This window comes from Thamnophis elegans, chromosome 3 (genome assembly GCF_009769535.1).
Source record: "Thamnophis elegans isolate rThaEle1 chromosome 3, rThaEle1.pri, whole genome shotgun sequence".
Classification (NCBI taxonomy): domain Eukaryota; kingdom Metazoa; phylum Chordata; class Lepidosauria; order Squamata; family Colubridae; genus Thamnophis; species Thamnophis elegans.
This window is the reverse complement of record NC_045543.1, coordinates 150365615-150379961: the sequence shown is the minus strand read 5'-3', so window position 1 is coordinate 150379961 and position 14347 is coordinate 150365615. Positions and strand designations below refer to the sequence as shown.

The window sequence follows — 14347 nt, the reverse complement described above, 5'->3', positions numbered from 1 at the left end:
CTAAGCGCTTGCTGTGGGGGCAGCCCCTGTGGCCTTTGTGCTCTGCTCATCTGCCTCTGTGTGTGTGTGTGTGTGTGTGTGTGTGTGTGTGTGTGATGCACCTCAGGGGCGGCCTCAGGGGATCCCCCCTCCTGGGGCTCAGGGCCTGACCCTCTGGCATCCTGGCCCAGCTGCTGCCGGCCCTTACCAGCTCTTCGTCCTTGAGCGACGTCCGGGTGGCCATGGCCGAGGTGATGCCTGCCTTCCGTGACTGCACCAGCGACTGGAAGAGGAAGCGGTTATTTGGGGCTCCCAAGGGCTGTGCGGGGGGTGGGGGTGGGAAGCCCCTCGAGAGAGAGAACCAGCTGAGCCCTCCTGCCCTGCCCACCCCACTCTCTCACCGGTCTTTCCTTCTTCCTTGCCCCCAAGGCCCAGGGGAAGGTCTCACGGGGAGACCCAGCTATCCTACCCAGGAAGGGTCTCTAGCTGGGAAGGAGGAGGGAGGGGCCCCTTAGTTGGACTGTCCATCTGCAGGCAGAGACCCTCAATGTCTGGAGGGCCCCAGCAGTCCCCCATCTAGCCCCCCCTCCCCTCCCCAGGCAAGTCAGCCCAGAAGGCCAGACCCAGCCGGCCTGGAGCCCTGAGGCCCCCGGGGGACAGTCCCGCATGGATGGGCCAGGAAGCGGAGGGTCAGAAGCTGAAGGGAGCTGGGGGTCGCTCTCCGCTTACTTACCATGGCCTGTGGGAGGGAAGCGCCAGCGTCCAAGGGAAGCAGAACACGTTAATGCCACCTTGACTGTCCTTGTCTACTACTGAATCCAAACTTGGGGGGGGGGGGGCTCAGCATGGCCCAGGACCACCCCCAGGGCCTGCAGCCACTCCGGCCACCCCTTTCCCATCCTAGCCCTGTGGGAGGGTGGGCGGAAGCTTCCCACCCCCTTCCCCCTACCTACTTCCCCATAGCTGGAAACTCCCCCCCCCCCCCCCGGCCACTGTTTAACTCTGCCAGCTGGAAGCACAGAGGGAAGCCTCCCCCGCCCCAAATATGCCCCAAAGCCCCCCTCCCATTTTCCTGACCTGGGTCTGTTTCCAGCCAATCAGCTCTTCTCCTCTCCCCCACTTTCCTTGGGAGGAGAGGATGCAGTTGGGGGGGGGGGAGGTACCCTCAAGACCCCACAACTAGATGGATCATAGCCCCCCCCCCCCATTTTTTTTCTTTTTTAACTTTTTTGATCAATAAACCTGCTTTTTTGTGAACGAAGGCTCCAAATTCTCCCACTCAAAAAAAAAACACCAAGTTACCCAGGAGCAGCAAAGAGATCCCTGTGCCCCCCTTAGCCCCCCAACATGCGTTGAGGGAAGGGCATGTGGTGCAGTGGTGGGAGCTGTGGGAGGCCCCTCTCTTTGCTGCTGCAGAGTAAGGAGTGGGAGGGCCTCTCTGTCCCCCCCACCCCCATCTGCCCCTGGGGAAGACACAGCAGCCTCCGCCCAGCGTCCCAAAGGAAGGGGGTGCCCCAGACGGTCCCCGAGGGGCTCCTCTCACCAGGTCACTGACGAGGGGGAGGGGCTTCTTCTGCCGTAGATCTGGCATGCTGTCAATGCCGTACAGGCCGCCCGCTGGCCTAGAAGCAACAAGAGAGGGGGGGCATTAGGGAGGGCAAGGGGGGGCGTGGTGGAAGCCCAGCCAGGTGCTCCTCCCTGGCCACCAAGAGAAGTGGGGGGGAAGGAGGGGAGCCACGTGGCCAAGGCAGGAGAGGCTTTGTGGGTCTGGACACAGGAAGAACCTTCCGCCTGGGACTCCCAAAGTCCTACCCCTCTCGCCACCCCCCCCCCCCAAATTGTTAAATCGGGGCCTGGTCTCCGCTTTCCCCAGGAGAGCATGACTGGAACTGCCCAGATTTACCAGGGAGGGAGTAAAAGGTTGGCATCTTATAAGACTCCCCCCCCCCTAATTGTGGCACCCCCAAGAACCCTGAAGGGGGCCTTCTTCGCCCTCTGCTCCCACCCACCCCCAACCCCATTGGCAGCTTTACTGATCTCCTTTGGGCTGATGCCAGCTCAGGGTTGGCATCTCAGCCGGGGGGGGGGGGGCTGGGCCGGAGTCCCTCTGTCAAGGCAGAGCCCCCCACTCCCCCAATTCCCCTGTCTGCTCTGTTCTGCAACGGTCTCACTCCGGGTTGGAGCTGCTGTGCCCCCCCCTTTACCCCCCCCCCCCTCAACAGTTGTGCACAAGCAGCAGCAACGAATTCAAATGTTGCAGATCAAAGCCATCTGGCTCTATTCAAGTATATTCACACATGGAAAATCAAACAGCCTGTAAAGGGGGGGCTTCTCCACTTCTCCCCTGGCAGGCCCCCAAGTCACGCTGGAAAGAAGGGGAGGGGGAGAGCTCGGCTTCAAAAGCTTCCAAGGCCTGGGATCAGGAGCAGCCCTAGTGGGAGGGAGGGAGGGAGGGAGGGAGGGAGGGAGGGAGGGAGGGAGGGAGGAAGGAAGGAAGGAAGGCAGGCAGGAAGGAAGGAAGGAAGGAAGGAAGGAAGGAAAGAAAGATGCTTCCATGGAAAGGCTCCCATGGCAGAAAGTGCCCAGACTGGCTCAGGGAAGCTGCCCCCTCCCAATTGAGGGAGGGGCATGGCCCACAGAGGCGAAATCCCCTCCTGCCTTTTGCACCCTGGCTTCCAGGGCTGGGCTGGGGTGATTCCCCTGCAGCCGAGAAGCCTCTTGGTCGGAATAATGCAAGTTTTGAAAGAGTGAAACGTTTTGATCCAAAACTCCTCCTGATTTCTGGTTCCCGCAGATTAACATGGCTTTCCTGGTAGCAAGAAGCTGGGGAGGGGAGGGGGGAGGAGAAACCCAGAGAGCTGCGGCCCCATGGAAGATGGTGCTCGGGTGCCAGGACCCCCAGGGGGGGCAGAGGGACAGTTGCAAGCCTTTCGTGGCCCCTGAAACAGCCTCCAATGGGGGCCGCCTCACTGGCCGAACCCCGGAAGCCAAACTCACCTGGTGCCTGGGGGAAATCGGGGAGCCCCATGAGATGCAGCCCCAGATGTGTCACAGGGGGGGTGGGGTGGGGTGAGCGAACGCTGCAGGGTCCCCAAAGGCTACTCACCCTCCTTTGAACCACGGAGACTCGGAGGGCTGCCCATTGTCCGGACCCTGCCAGGATGGGGAAGAGAGGAAAAGGCAGCGTTATTACCCGGCCAGCCAGCGGAAGGGAGGCACCCACGGAGGAGGAGGTCCATGCAGAAAAACACAGGCAGGCACTCCATGGTCAGCGGTCCACAGGAGGGATGGGGGGTGGGGGGGGCTGATGGGAGACAAGGGAAACAGAACCTGTTCGGTGCAACGGGGGGGCAAGGGGGAGGGGAAATCTCAGCCTGCCAAGGGCAAACCTTTCGCCCAGGTTGGCAAATGTGGGGACACCCCATCTGTCGTCCCCTGAAGGCCCCTGTCTGCATAGCCCCCAGGGTCCTTGGGGGAGAGGACAGATTCTTCTGCGCCCACAGCCCCAGTGGCACCTGCATCTTCAGGAAAGGCCGTGGGGCCTAGGATGGTGGCACCCGGGAGTCCAGACCTGGGCAGACCCTGAGAAGGTCCAGGGGGCTTTGCATGGCAGTCAATGGCCGGGTGATTCACCCTCCAGGACACGGGCACAGCCTGCCCTCTCCTGGCACAGACGCCCTGCCAGGGACCTTCCAAGCACCGGAGCAGGCCGCCCCCACAGCTCACCGCTGGGTGCAGGCAGGGCTGAGAGAAGGGGAAGGGGTCTCTAGCGCCTGCAGGAGAGGGCACGAACGAGGCCTCCTCCTCTCCCTCCCCCAGGAGGTGCAAGGAGAGGGGGGGGGGCTGCTGGTGCACCAGACAGAGCAATTCCCTTCACTGGGGTGTCCAACTGTGGCAAAGACTCGTAAACTTCAACTCCCAGAATTCCCCAGGCGGCACAGCTGGCCCGTCTCTTCTGCTGCCTCTGTGGAACAGCAAGGGGGGGTGACGGAGGCTGCCTGGGGAATTCGGTCAGCTGACATCCACAGGCCTTAAAGTTGCCACGGCTGGGCACCCTTTGCCCTGCGCGGAGAGCCCAGGCAGCGCCTGTCCGTGTCCAAGGCAGAGGAACGGCTGCTGTGGCTGCTAAAGAGGGAAGAGGGACAGTCAACCCCCCCCCTCCAACCCTGAGTGTGACCCACCCCCCACAGACGGCCCACGGTGGCTCCGGAAACAAGTAACGGCTGCCTCTCCCTATTTTAAGATTCTGCAGGACTGGCTCTTTCACAGGACAGCACAAGAGAGAGGCCAGCTGGCAACATAAGTCAGATTTCTCCTCCCTCGGATGGAGAGGCGCCCTCCGCTCCAAACATTGGACCCCCAGCCCCAATTTGGCCTCCGGCACTCCAGTCCACCCCTGCCTGCAGTTGTGCCGGACGTCAGCTGAGTAGCTGCCAGCATCTCCATCCCCGAGAGCAAAAGCGGCCTTCGTGGCTTCCTGGCACTTGGCGCGACCTGCCAGAGTGCCAATTTGCAGCCAATTACCCCGGCCCCCCTCCTCTGCAGAACATGGGATCCTGCTGGTTTGGCAGGGCCCCCCCCTCCCTCCCTCCCTCCCTCCCCCAAGGGCCTCCTTCCAGATACGGTTCTGCTCCTTTTATGTCCAGCAGGAAAGCGATTCCAGGGAAAGAGGAGGATTTCTGGCGGGCAAAATCCCCATCCTTTGATCGAGCAGCTTCCCCCCCTCCCCTGCCAAAAAGAGGAATGAAAAGGACCCTCCAGGGAGGCTCTCCCCCATTCGTGGCCAAAGCATTCGTGTCGGAACCCGGCCTGCCTTGAGGAAGGAAGGAAGGAGGAAGGGAGGCAACAGAAGCTGAAGCGGCTGCTCTTTTTCCTCCCTTTTCAGCTGCTCCTTTGTGGCTCCACCGGCAGAAGAACTGGGACACTCCCCCCCCCCCACACACACACTTATCTGCCCCCCCCCAAAACGGATTCCTTCCAGAGGAAGGGGCAGAGAAGTCCCCACCTCCACTGCCCCCAGCCTTCCTGTCTCATGCAGCTCCCTCGTCCCCTTTGGGAACTGGGCTGGGGGGTCTGTGTGCGTCTCAGTGGGGAATGGGCTCCTGGCTCCTCCGACAGGCCCAGGCCCCCCGCGGTCTCTGTCTGGATCAGCCATGCCCCCAGAAGCTGGCACATGCCAACCCTCCCCAAACACACCAAGCCTCAGCCAAAGCAACTCAAGGGGGGGGGGGCATGCAAGGACGACACACACCGGACTCGGTCAGAAACACACAAAGGAGAATCAATAACCTGAAGGTCTCCTCTACTTCTTTCTGCAAGAAAGGGGGGTGGGGGGTGGGGGGGAAGCAAGAGAGGGAAGGAGAGGAAACATGGTTAGTGGAAGATGTCTCGCTTACGGACGAAGCCTGGCCAGCGGAGCAGACTTGCACAGCCACCTTGCCCCCCACCCATGGTCCCCCTCTGGGCAGGGAAAGGCAGCGGCCAGGGAGGCCGAGAGGGGCCGCCTCCCAGGGGTCTTCGAGGCAGCTTCTCTTGGCCCTTCAGTGGAGACGTCGCTTAGCCCTGCTTTGCACCAGCCAGCACAAAACAGCTTCACCCCTTGAGGTGGACAAGCCAGGCGGGACTCTCCTCCTGAGAGGCTTCCCCTCCAGACACTCCTGGCACTGCACCAAGGACCCCACCCAAGTCTCTCCCTGGACCCCAACAGCAACTGCGGGCTGGAGGAAGCCCCGAGCGAGGCTGACGGGGGGCTCACCGCAGGAGGGAAGTCTCCAGGGAGGCGGGGTTGGGGGAAATATGGCAACCTTATGACCCGTGGAGTTCCAGAATTCATGGGCCAGCATGGAGTGGAAGCCCACTGGCCATCAAGTTGCTATAGTTGCTGAACCCATCCCTGGTTTAGGTTCGGATACCGTAAATCCTTGTCTTGCGCCTAAGATCACACAACTCCCCCTCCCCCCCCAGCATTCTGGAAGGGTCCGAAACTGAGGTTAATGAGTGTCGCGGTCTGATGGCAGGTTATGGGTTGTGAACGGATGTTCTGGCTGCTGCCCTTCCTGTCCCTCTGGTGGCTCAGTGCCCATTTTCACAAACTGACTGATTTGATTTTGGTGCCACCTGGCTCCAGACTGGCTCGAGGAGGAGGGGGGAACGGGGGCTGCATCATAAAATAAAGCCGCCGAAACCGACCTCCAAGTGAGATGCTTGAAGAAGAAACTTTGTCAAACGACAACAAATCCATGCAAAGCTCTGGTTTTCCCTGCAGAGATCCTGGGCTTTGGCCAAAGGGCCCGTTGGAATAGCAATAGCAATAGCAGTTAGACTTATATAGTCTAATTTCATAGGGCTTTCAGCCCTCTCTAAGCGGTTTACAGAGTCAGCATATCGCCCCCAACAACAATCCGGGTCCTCATTTCACCCACCTCGGAAGGATGGAAGGCTGAGTCAACCTTGAGCCGGTGAGATTTGAACCGCCGAACTGCAGATAACAGTCAGCTGAAGTGGCCTGCAGTACTGCACCCTAACCACTGTGCCACCTTGGCTCTGGAAGGATAGTCCCAAAGGGGGGACTGCTTGGCTGAACCTCTGTGGAGATTCTCAGTCGTCCAGGCCACGGCTGTCCCGGGGGGGCATTTCTTTCAAAAGGCAACTGGAGGTCAGTTTCCCTTCTCACCCGAGAATGCTGGGCAATGGAAGGACATAAACCCTCCACCCCCCCCCCCCCCATTCAGCCAGAACTGAATTTCAGAAAAAACAAAGGAAGTCCCGTTGCCTTTTGAAAAAGCACCCCTGGAACAGCTGTTTGGCTGGGTCTGCCCAGGACTCCTTCAAGTGTCCTGCTCCCTCTCCTTCCCAAACTCCCCCACCCCCAGCGAACCAGGCGCCGGAAGCCCCCTGATGTGACCATCAAGTCCACGAGATGCCCAAACTCATCAGGGCACCAAACAAGGAGACCCCACCCCTCTTCAGAGTCTGGGAGCAAATGTGGCTGAGGACGGGGAGAAGAACCTGCCCCCATGCTCGGCTCCCAGCCACGGGGGAAACCTGTGCTTTTTACAGGAGTGTCAGCTGCTACGGCTCCCCCCCCCTCCCCTGCCCAGTGTTGCCAGCTGCTAGGCTTCACAGTGGGGGAGGGACGGACACACCCTTCTCCCTCCAGCCCTCTGGGGGAACCTCTGGCCTTGAAGCCCAGGCCACCTCAGCTTGCTCTGGGGCAGGCAGTGCTTTGTGTAGGCCCTCAAGGGAGACGTTGGCAGGGAGAGGAAAGCAGGTTGTTAGTCCAACGTCTTTGTGGAGAGGAGCATTTCAGAGGGCCCAAGGGGGGGGGGGCAGGCCGGAGCCCTCTGATGGGGCTGCAGAGGCTCTTTCTCACCCGCCACGGGCTGCCCCAGAGCCAGGGGAAAGGGCCGCCAGCTCCTTCGGAGAGGCTGACGTTTGGGCTCTGTCTGAAAAGGCTCTCCCCACCCTGCCAGGCGCCCCTTCTGGCCACTAGGGAGCAGGAGGGGGGGAAGCATTCGGGAGGGGTCTCAAAGGGGGCCCTGTACCTGCAGGCATCTCCTCGGCCGAAGTCCAGCTGGGCTCCTGGGCCAGATCCTTCAAGCACCTCCGGCGCATTTGCCTTTTCTCCCTCAGGACGTTTTTGAAGTTGCTGATGCATTTGTTCAAGTAAATGGTCTCCGCACACACCTTCTCCAGGCTCAGGGGCCTCTGCTCAGGAGGGTCCGCCGGCTGGGCAGGCTCAGCAGGGAAGGGCTGAACCGCACAACCCCCGGAGTCCGCGGGGACCACCGCAGGGAGGGCAGGGGCCTCCTCGACAGAGGGGGAAGCGCTTGGGAGGCTCCTCTGCGGGGAGCCCACACTGTCGCTGCTCACGGCCGTGTTGGCTGGGCTGTCCGAAGATAGGCTGGGCGGGGTCTCGGCCACCGTCTCCAGGCTGGTGTGCGCCTCCGACACCGGCTCGCTTGCCCCAGGGAAGCCCTGGTCCCCTCCGAGGACGGCCTCCGAGTCGGGCGTCTCCAACTTGTGGAAGACCACCTGCAGGGCGGAGCGGAAGTGGTTGAGCGCTTTGCCCAGCTTGTTGGTGTAGAACCTCATGTCCACCAGGTCGACGTTGCCCTGCGAATGCTGGAGGAAGAACTGGGAGTTCTCCAAGACGTCCCGGAAGACGTGATCGGTGGGATCCTGCTCGTTCAGCTCAATCTCGATCATGTCCTTGAGCGTTTCGCTGCTGCCCATTAACTTCTGCATGGCGGCCTCACAGCCCGGCAGGATCCCGTCCTTGTGGGGTGCCTCCTCCTCCTCCTCCTTCTCCTCCTCTTCCAGCTTGACCTGCTCAGGACTGAGACTCTGACAGTCGGCCTCCCTCGGCCCTGGAACTGGCCCTCCTGCTTTGCCCACACCTGTGGGAGAGGGGGAGAGGTCCTTGGCCACGTTCTCAGCCTCTGAGCCGTGGCCCCTTCCTTTTTCGGGAGCGGCTTCCAAGCCCCTGAGGTTTAAGAGTTCCCCCAAAGGCCAGGACTTCCCCATGTGGCTTTTTGAGACCTCCAGCAGCTTCTGGGGGGCTTCGGAGACGCAGGCGGGAGTGTGGTTTTTGTGCAACGTCTGCTCGTTGCTGCTGATGATCTGTACGACCCTCCCCACCTTTTCCTCAAGTTCAGAAATTAAGCTGCTCTTCTTGGCCAGAGTGGACTTTTGTGGCAAGCTGGCCTTCTCGTGAAGCGGGTGGTTCTCGCGGCTTTGCTTCTGGCATTGAGCCTGGCAGGAGTCCTTCTGCAGCTGAACGCCCCCATGCCTTCCCCCTCCGTCTCCCTGAGGGTTGGGGAAGTCCCAGGGCTGGTGTCTCTGGCCAGAGGACGGCAACACAGCCAGCTGCCCACCGAGACTCACTGGGCTGTGCTGCTCAGCAATGGTTATTCCTGCGTCCTGCAAGAGGATGGACTTCTGGAGGATGAAGTCTCGGTGCTCGGCCGTGGCGAGTTTCACAACAGCCGGGCGAGGGGCAAACGGGACCCCCGTGGAAGCCCCCGATCTGTAAGCCTCCTTGATGTTCTTGCTGCGCTGGAGGCCGTTGAAGCAATGATACTCGGACAGGAAGCGGCAGACGAGGTCCTTCGTGTTCTCCCCCTCCTGCTCAGGGATGCCGTAAAAGTACAAGACCGGCTCCTTGGTGGGGGCGCCGACCAAGGCTCCGGGCCCTCTCAGCACAGCGGAAGTTTTGGTGGCGGTTCCTCCGCTGCTCTGCAGGCCCTCGATCTCGCTCAAGACGGAGTCCACGCAGGTGGAGACTTCGTCCACCGACCCCTTGATCAAGGTCAGGTGCTGCTGAAGCTCGGCAATCTCGGTCTGAATGCGGCTTATTCCTCGCAGCTCTTTCACAATGTAATCAATGACGTCGGCAGAGCGGTCCCGGTTCCTGGCAGGGCAGGTGGGTTTACTTGAAAGAAGGGGCTCCTCCTCGGCAGCTACCCTGCACCCTGTGCCAATGCCCAGCCGTGAGAGGCTCTTGCCTGGCTCCGCGGGGTCCTCCAAGACCGGTGCCTGGGGCTCCCTCCTGCAGGAGGCCTTGACACACCCACCCTGGGACGGCCGGGCCTCCTTGGCCTCATCTTCCCCTGCCTCCCTGCCTCCGCCATTCTTCTCCGGGCTGGCAGGAACGCCCAGGCTGGGGGCCTTCCACTGGCAGGCAAAGGGGGCTCCTTCCATCTCCATCAAGGGGAACAGAGTTTGCGGCTTCTGTCCCAGGGGGAGCTCCCGGGGCGTGGCTGGGAGGAGTTTCTTCATCCCCCCAAAGAGCCCAGCCAGGCAGCGTCTCCGAGCAGCAGCCGAGTTTTCCGACACGGAGCCAGTCCTCTCTTCTGCAAATGGGCATAATCCACAGCCAGCCTGGTTCTCGCTGGCTCTTCCAGGAGGCTACAGAGCAGCTGAGGGCAGAGCCCCTCCCTGCCTGGGCAGGCGGCCCTCGTGGCCAGAGCTTCCCATGGCCCAGAACACGGCTGTCAAGAGAAGGGACAGAAACATGGGTGGCTGGTCAGGGGAGAGAAAAGACACACACACACAATAGCCTTGGCCATAGAATCAACCAAACTGCACCTGCATCCATTAGACAAGCAAGTGGTGAAGCACAGAAGGGCTCCTGCGGTCAGTCCGTGGGGGGGGCGGACCCTCCATGCCCCCTCCTCCTTGGCCCACCTCTAAAGGAACCGTCTCTTTTTCACTACCAAGTTTTAAGCTCCAAGCCCCACTTTTTCCTCTGTTTTTCCCTCCCATGTACCCTACTCTGAGCACCGACGATTGGACGTTGGCTCCTTCAGGTGCTGCCCTTCCTCCTCCCAGGATGGTGCCCCTCCGGTCAGCAGGGGAGCCCCCCAGTTTCCCCAGGCAACAGGACCCCTCTTGATCCTCCTTTCAGGGCATCTGCTGACCGGCTGAGAGCAGGTGAAGAAGAAGCCCCCCCCAAAGCCCCTTAATCCTCCTGGGTTGCCGAGTGAGATCCATGGAGGTCAGCCAAACGCACCCGCTCTCCTCCCCCTCCCTAGACATGAAAGGGAGCTCCCCAAGGAGGAGGATGCAGGGATGGGCCCAAGCGAGGGCAGCACGGAAGCCCCTTCTGCCCTGTCGACTCCGGCTGGCACAGAACCAGGCGAGTCCCAGTCTGGATCTCCTGCACAGCCCTCACCACCTCCTGCCCAACACACATCAATGCACGCGTGCAAATACATACGGATAGGGAGAGAGGTTGCTTTTCAAACAAGACAGACTTTGTCAGTTCCAAGTGGAGACGCTCAAAAATGTTCAGGCATCAAAGAGCATGGCATCTCAGGGCCCTCCAGGCTCTGGAGGGGCTTCGGGAGCAGGTCTCCCACAACGGGCACCGCAAAAGGGGCAAAGGCTTCCCAAGAACAAGATCCTTGGCAGGTGGGCTGATCGACAGGCCCGCCTCTCCGCCTCGATCGCCAAAATAGCTCAAGGCAGCCGAGACTGTTAGGGCTCCCAAGATGAACACGAAAGGCAAGTGGCAGAAGCAGGAATGCAGGCAGCGCACTGGGGCATAAGTAAGAGACGAGCACCTCTCCTTATAGAGGAGTAGGCTAACAGGGGCCATCCCTACAGCCGTGAGAGGAGGAACCCCTTCATCTAGGGCAGAGGGGTCAAACTGGCGGCCCGCAGGCCGGATACATCACACAGGTTGGGCCTCCTCCGGGTGCCGTCGACCGGACAATGCTGGCTGGCGACCCCTCGGGGGAGGGCCTTCTCTGTAGCTGCTCCGGCCCTGTGGAACGATCTACCCGTAGAAATCTGGACCCTTCCAACTCTCTCGGCCTTCCGAAAAGCCCCTAAAACCTGGCTATTCCGGCAGGCCTGGGGCTGTTGACTTCATGAACGAGGTCCAGCCCCACCCAGACGGTATGTAAGGTGTGTTGTTTTTAAAATTGTTTCTCTCTTTCCATTTTAATTCTTATCTTTTATCTTGTTTTTGTAAGCCGCCCGGAGTCCTACGGGATTCGGCGGCATATAAATTTATTAAATTACTAATTACATGCAGGCCACGCCCACCCCAGCTCCGCCAGGGATAAAATGTTACAAAACGTCACACGATGGCAACGTGACACGGCAGGTTTGACCCCCGTGATCTAGGGAAATCTGTTTTAATTATGCAGGGACACCCGTCTCACAACACCCAGTTACCAAGTGGCATCTCAAGTCTAGAAAGCCCATAATTGCGTGACTCACAAAGCCCAAAGTAAACCATCCCTTGCGGTTGTGAAGCACAGCAGCAACCCCCGGGCCGGCCTAACTCCTAGGCCAAAGCAGGGGAGCCAGCAGAGCTTCTGAAAGGCCAACAGGCGCTGGGGGTGGGCCGGGGGCTGCTCCGCAGGGCAGGCAGGACTGCTGGGCCCCACGGGTGACGGTGCTTAACAGGGGGGGGGAGGGTCCCAGAACACACCCTCCTTGGTGCACCTGTGGGGTGAGCAGGACCGGTGGGAGAAAGACAGCTCCACAGACTTCCTAGCCCTGGCCCTGTTTTGTAGGTGGCAACCAACCCCTCGACTCGTGCCCAGAAGCCAGTGCAGCGCCTGGGATGGCGTTACATGGCTGCTGCGAGTGGTGCCAAGCATTGCCCACGCCGCCACATTCGGGGCCAGCTTCAGCTCTGACTGCTGCTCAAGGGCTGCCCCACGTACGGCACGTTACAGTACTCCAAAGGGAAGGTGACTCAGGCGTGAGTCACCACGAGAAACACGACGGCTGGCTTGCGCAACTGATGGGAGATAAGCGTCACCTAGTCAACAAAACACACACTCCAGGCGTGAGTTTGGTCGCGGCCTTCCGTGTTCGTTCGTTTGCTTGAGCCCCTGGGCACTCCGGAATTCAGTAAGAGGCCATGAAATCGGTCAAGAGTAGCTGGATGGTTTTCACACCCTGGAGAGCCCCTCAGCCGCCCGCCTGCTTCTTCCGAGAGATCTTCGGATCTCGCGCAGATTCAGTTCCCAGGGAACAAAGGACCCCTGGACACCGGCTGAGAAAAGGGGCCAAATGGGGGGCAACTTAGAGACAAGAACAATCAATCCATCCACCCACCCGAATAGAGCTGGAGGGGAACTTGGGGGTCTTCAAGCAAGAGACTCTCTACCATTCCAGACAAGTGACCATCCAGTCACTCTTCCTAAAAGCCCCCCCCCCCCCCCCGTGATGAAGCGCCCACCACTCCTGATTTGAGCGTTAATAGTTCAGATTCTTGTAGAGTCCTTTAGCCTACAATAACCCTGCATTCGCCTGAACTGCCTGGACTCCTGACCTCCTGCCCTGGAGCCTGGACCTTTGACCAGGCCTTGCTCAGAGCCAATAAATAAAGCAAGAGACTCCGGTGAGGCAAAGTCTTTCCAGCAACGGGGGAAACGGCTTCTTAGGAAGGGTCTTCACCCAGGCCCTTCCCTCTTTGCGCTGCCTGCCTGAAGGTCCTGGGGCTCTGCTGGCCATTCAAGGGCACCCGTCCTTCTTCTGTATCCCTAGCAGGGCTCCCCGCTTCCTTGCCCCAAGGCCAGGCTCCCACAGGGTGGCTGGGAGAAGGGGGAGGGGCCCAGAAAACATCAGGAATTTAGTAGAGCTAAGAGCTCATTTTCTGGTCAAGCCATTATCCGTTTTCCTTTTTTTGTCCCAAAAATACATTACAATTTGGCCAAAAAACATGGAGGTTTGGGGGGGGGGGAGTCTTTGTGGGCTGCCTATGGCCTTCAACTGCAGCCCCCAGACCCAACCCTGCCTCCGCGCCTCTTAAAGGGATGCCCTCATTTTCTCCCCAGCCAACTGGGACTTTGCCAGAGATTCCCGTGCTGTGGAAGGCCTTGTAGTAGTATCTGAGAGCCTGAGAGATGCAGAGGAAGGGCCTCACGTGTGATAGATACGCCAGGAAGACCTTTCTCTCTGAAGGGCTCGTGTATCCCAGAGTCCCACTTCGGATGGATCTTCTTCTTTTTTTAAATAAATTTTATTTTATCAATTTCATATATACATTCACAATTATATGATCTCATAACTATAAATAAAAGCAATCTAAATCTAAATCTAAATAACTGTTATTAATAATATGTATTTATAACAATTTTTCCCTACAGTTGACAATATACTTGAAGATTGCTTTTTTAACATCCCATAGATCCATCTTATCTTACAACGGTCCTACTTCTTCTTCCCTCCCTCCTTCTTTCCTTCCGTTTCTTCTCTCCTTCCTTCCCTCCTTCCTTCCTTCCCTTTCTTCTCTCCTTCTCTCCTTCCTTTCCCCCTTCCTTTCCTCCTTCCTTCCCCCCTTCCTTCTCTCCTACATTCCCTCCTTCCTTCCCTCCCTCCTTCCCCTTCCCTCCTTCCTTTCCCTTTCTTTTCTCCTTCTCTCCTTCCTTTCCCCCTTCCTTTCCTCCTTCCTTCCCCCCTTCCTTCTCTCCTACATTCCCTCCTTCCTTCCCTCCTTTCTTCTCTCCTTCCTTCCCTCCTTTCTTCTCTCCTTCGGATGGATCTTCTGGGGAGCCCTTCTGCCCTCTTGAAGCAAAGGCAGCTGGCATTCCTTGGGCTTCCTCGCTCATCACAATCACACAAATTCCCAGGAAGCCTTCCCTACCCCTCCCTCTGGACCTCAGAAGGGAGAATTGTCTAGGTGGATGGATGGGGGGGGTCTTTTGAGCAGGAGGGAAGATAAATGCGATAAGGGGGGGATTTTAATTCCAAGGGAAGTTATATTTTTTTAAATGTCATCTTATTTTCACTCCTTCGCATTATTTTAAGCAAATCTATCTGCCCCGCAGCCATTTCCTTGGCTGGGTCAGCCTCTCTGAGCCATAAATTACGGCTGCCTGCGGAGAAAGGTAGATTTCATTTT

General features: G+C 59.1%; 1 protein-coding gene across 5 annotated transcripts in view; it reads right to left on the bottom strand.

Moving 5' to 3' along the window:
- LOC116505807 (protein unc-13 homolog B-like) overlaps positions 1-14347 on the bottom strand; it is a 158164-nt gene that overhangs the window by 45952 nt on the left and 97865 nt on the right. For all 5 annotated transcript variants that reach the window (XM_032213211.1, XM_032213212.1, XM_032213213.1 and 2 more), the window contains 3 exons: positions 3086-3132; positions 1523-1601; positions 188-262 (listed from right to left, as the gene is read on the bottom strand). In XM_032213211.1, the coding sequence (XP_032069102.1) occupies positions 188-262; positions 1523-1601; positions 3086-3132 (201 nt within the window). The remainder of the gene's footprint in view (positions 1-187; positions 263-1522; positions 1602-3085; positions 3133-14347) is intronic.